Below are 2,674 nucleotides of genomic sequence, written 5' to 3' on the forward strand. Positions count from 1 at the left end.
CGTATACATTAACCCATTGAAGATGTCAAATAAGATTACCCGAGTACCTATTCTGAAAATTAGCTGCCAAGACGCACTTGCAATCAAAAGTAGATATGAATTTCTTTTCTTGCCAATATTTTGTCCTAGTCCTAATCAGGTATTGGTGATGTTCCATACAAAGTTGACCATGTCCCCACTAAACAAAAGCAGTTAAAATAATTTGTTTTCGTTTGTGTCTTCAGTACTTTCAGTACTTTGATTTTGTGCTGTTGTTCCATAATCATTAAAATAAATCTAATTAAAATTAAACTGTTTAGCACTATACAGATACCCCCTACAAGTGTGGTTATACTGCTGAGTAATTTTGCAGATATCCTGTACAGAGCCCGGACGTAATGTAAAGTTGGATTACAGTAAATCAGACCTCTGGGCAGTTGGATCACTTGCCTATGAAGTGTTTGGCCAAGACAATCCATTCTATGGCGGTTTGAGAATTACGAGGAAACTTGACGGGAGAACATACCAGGATGATGACATTCCATCGATGTTGGGTATGATTAGCAGTATATAAAACCACAGTTGCCATATTGACATCTTATACAATTACTACCCTGGTTGATATACATGTGCCTTTTCATTTGATGTCATCAGTAACAAATTTTATTTGAATAATGTGTGAAGGCCCCATAGACCTTTTGTTTTACTCCCCAGGTCCAATGAGTTTGGATGTTACTGGAGATGTTGTTATTTTCAACATTCTAATTTTGGTTAATTTTGATTATAGAATATAATCATGAAACATAGATAATCAATGATAATGACCTGGTGTTATTATCCAGGCCAACATGACTGATTTATAGAAGCTAATATAGCTGTTTTGCAATTTTTGTTATAAAAATATAGTTCATATTTGCTTTAAAAAAATATTTTTTTCATTTCATAATTTCTATGAACATTACTTTTTTTCTTCTTCAAACTTTTGATAAAACTGAACAGAATTTGATTTGATGGAAGACATGATATGTACAGCATCCAAAATTTGTCGTAATTATACATCCTTGGTACCAATAATAAATGAAATTCTCATTTAATTGATGATTATGAATGGACACTTGCTTGCATATGAAATATTTGATAATTGCAAATGGACAGATAGTTGCCGTGGCACAGTGTTAACACACATGCCTTTCACCTAGGCGGCTGTGTTTCAATTCACTGATTGGATGTGAAAAGGTTAGGTTTCACCTGCCGAACCACATAGTTTTTCTCGGGTACTCCAGTTTCCTTCCACAGTAAAACCCCTTACAAGATTCCATCCAGACCAACAAGCATGATTAATATAAGTAGATATAACTTGTTTCACAATTAATGTAAAATAAATAGAATTTACATTGTACATATTTTTCACATTTACATGAGTATGGACACTTGCTTACACATGTAATATTTTCTTTATTTAATATGAAATCTTTCCTGATAGGTGACGTCCCTGATGTTGTCAGGTTCTTCGTTCCTAGGATGCTTCGTCGCAATCCAACTCAGGTATTAATTTTTTTTTTTTTTTTTTTTGTTTCATATTTGAGTTTTGTAAACATAGATTGATTTTTCTGCTGCCTTTTCTTACCATTGTCTTACCTGGTAATTAAAAAAAACATTCATTGAATAAATCGGAAGAAATTATTATTATTATTTTTTTTTTTTTTGAGAATGGAAAATATTGCATCGGTATTTATTGATAATTTTTTTTTGGAGGACGAAAAAAAAATCATTCCTTTTGGCATTTATTGATATATAAGGAGTGATGAATTGCATTTATTAATTAGAGTTTTATTGTGCTGTTGTAGAGACCAGAGCCGGAAATGGTGGCAAATATTCTCCAGATATACCTACACTTCCCGGAATGGCTGCGTCCTGGAAACCGACCATCAAAAAAACACATTACTGAAAGTTTGATGATACTAGTAGCCCAGATGTTGATTGGCTGGAAATCAAGAGGTGAAAGGTCATTTTCAGTCAAGGAACAACTACAGTTGACCTTTCTAAGGAGATTGGTTATCTCTGATTTAGTCAAGGCTGTGGCGTATTACCATGGAAACTGACTTTGAACAGTGATATTCTGTGATTTCAACCAGAAAGATTTCTCCATTTTGTTTGAAGGATGAACAATTTCCTTTTCTGTTTTCAATGTTTTTAAAATTATTTGTAATTGTGATAGACTCCTTGTTATGTTTTTTCTTCGGTTTATTTTTCAGTTGCTCTGTACAGCTGAATAAACAATGTTTTGGGGCGATCCATTTCAGTGATGGCAGTTCAGCAAACGATCAAGACTGATAAAATTGTTGAAACAAAGTTAATATATAAAAACAGCTTGGAATAAAAAATAAGGATTCGTTTTTGCTCAAAGAATGATGTAGAAAACATTATTTAAAGTTATTACAGTCAGCAATATTATATTATTGATACCCTATTTGGTCTTGAATTATTAGAACCACTTTTGTATATTCAAACCTGCATGTTATTTTGCTGTTAATTAAGTCTTCTAATTTGAACTGAAGCCTCTAGTTTATTTTTACTGTAAACATTATAATTGTAAAATAAACATGAATTTGTTGATCTTAAAAAATATTTATGTTATATATCCCAAGGACAACAACCTGTTTTCCTTGAGCTGCAATAATGTAGGTCTCTCTGA

At 32.4% G+C, this 2,674-nt stretch overlaps 1 protein-coding gene across 1 annotated transcript; it reads left to right on the top strand.

The window, feature by feature from the left end:
- Positions 1–322: 322 nt before the first annotated feature.
- On the top strand, positions 323–2,531 carry LOC117319548. Its single transcript, XM_033874340.1, has 3 exons — positions 323–533; positions 1,463–1,524; positions 1,827–2,531. Exons 1-3 carry the CDS (start codon positions 527–529, stop codon positions 2,079–2,081), a joined length of 324 nt encoding a protein of 107 aa, XP_033730231.1. The 5' UTR covers positions 323–526; the 3' UTR covers positions 2,082–2,531.
- The last annotated feature ends 143 nt before the right edge of the window (positions 2,532–2,674 follow it).

The sequence above is a fragment of the Pecten maximus genome, unplaced genomic scaffold (assembly GCF_902652985.1).
Source record: "Pecten maximus unplaced genomic scaffold, xPecMax1.1, whole genome shotgun sequence".
In the NCBI taxonomy this organism is placed as follows: Eukaryota; Metazoa; Mollusca; class Bivalvia; order Pectinida; family Pectinidae; genus Pecten; species Pecten maximus.

Bases quoted from the DNA above. Each gene is read 5' to 3' on its own strand.
- LOC117319548 (XM_033874340.1), top strand. The intron at 1,525-1,826 runs GTATTAATTTTT...GTGCTGTTGTAG, and splicing joins TTCGTCGCAATCCAACTCAG to AGACCAGAGCCGGAAATGGT.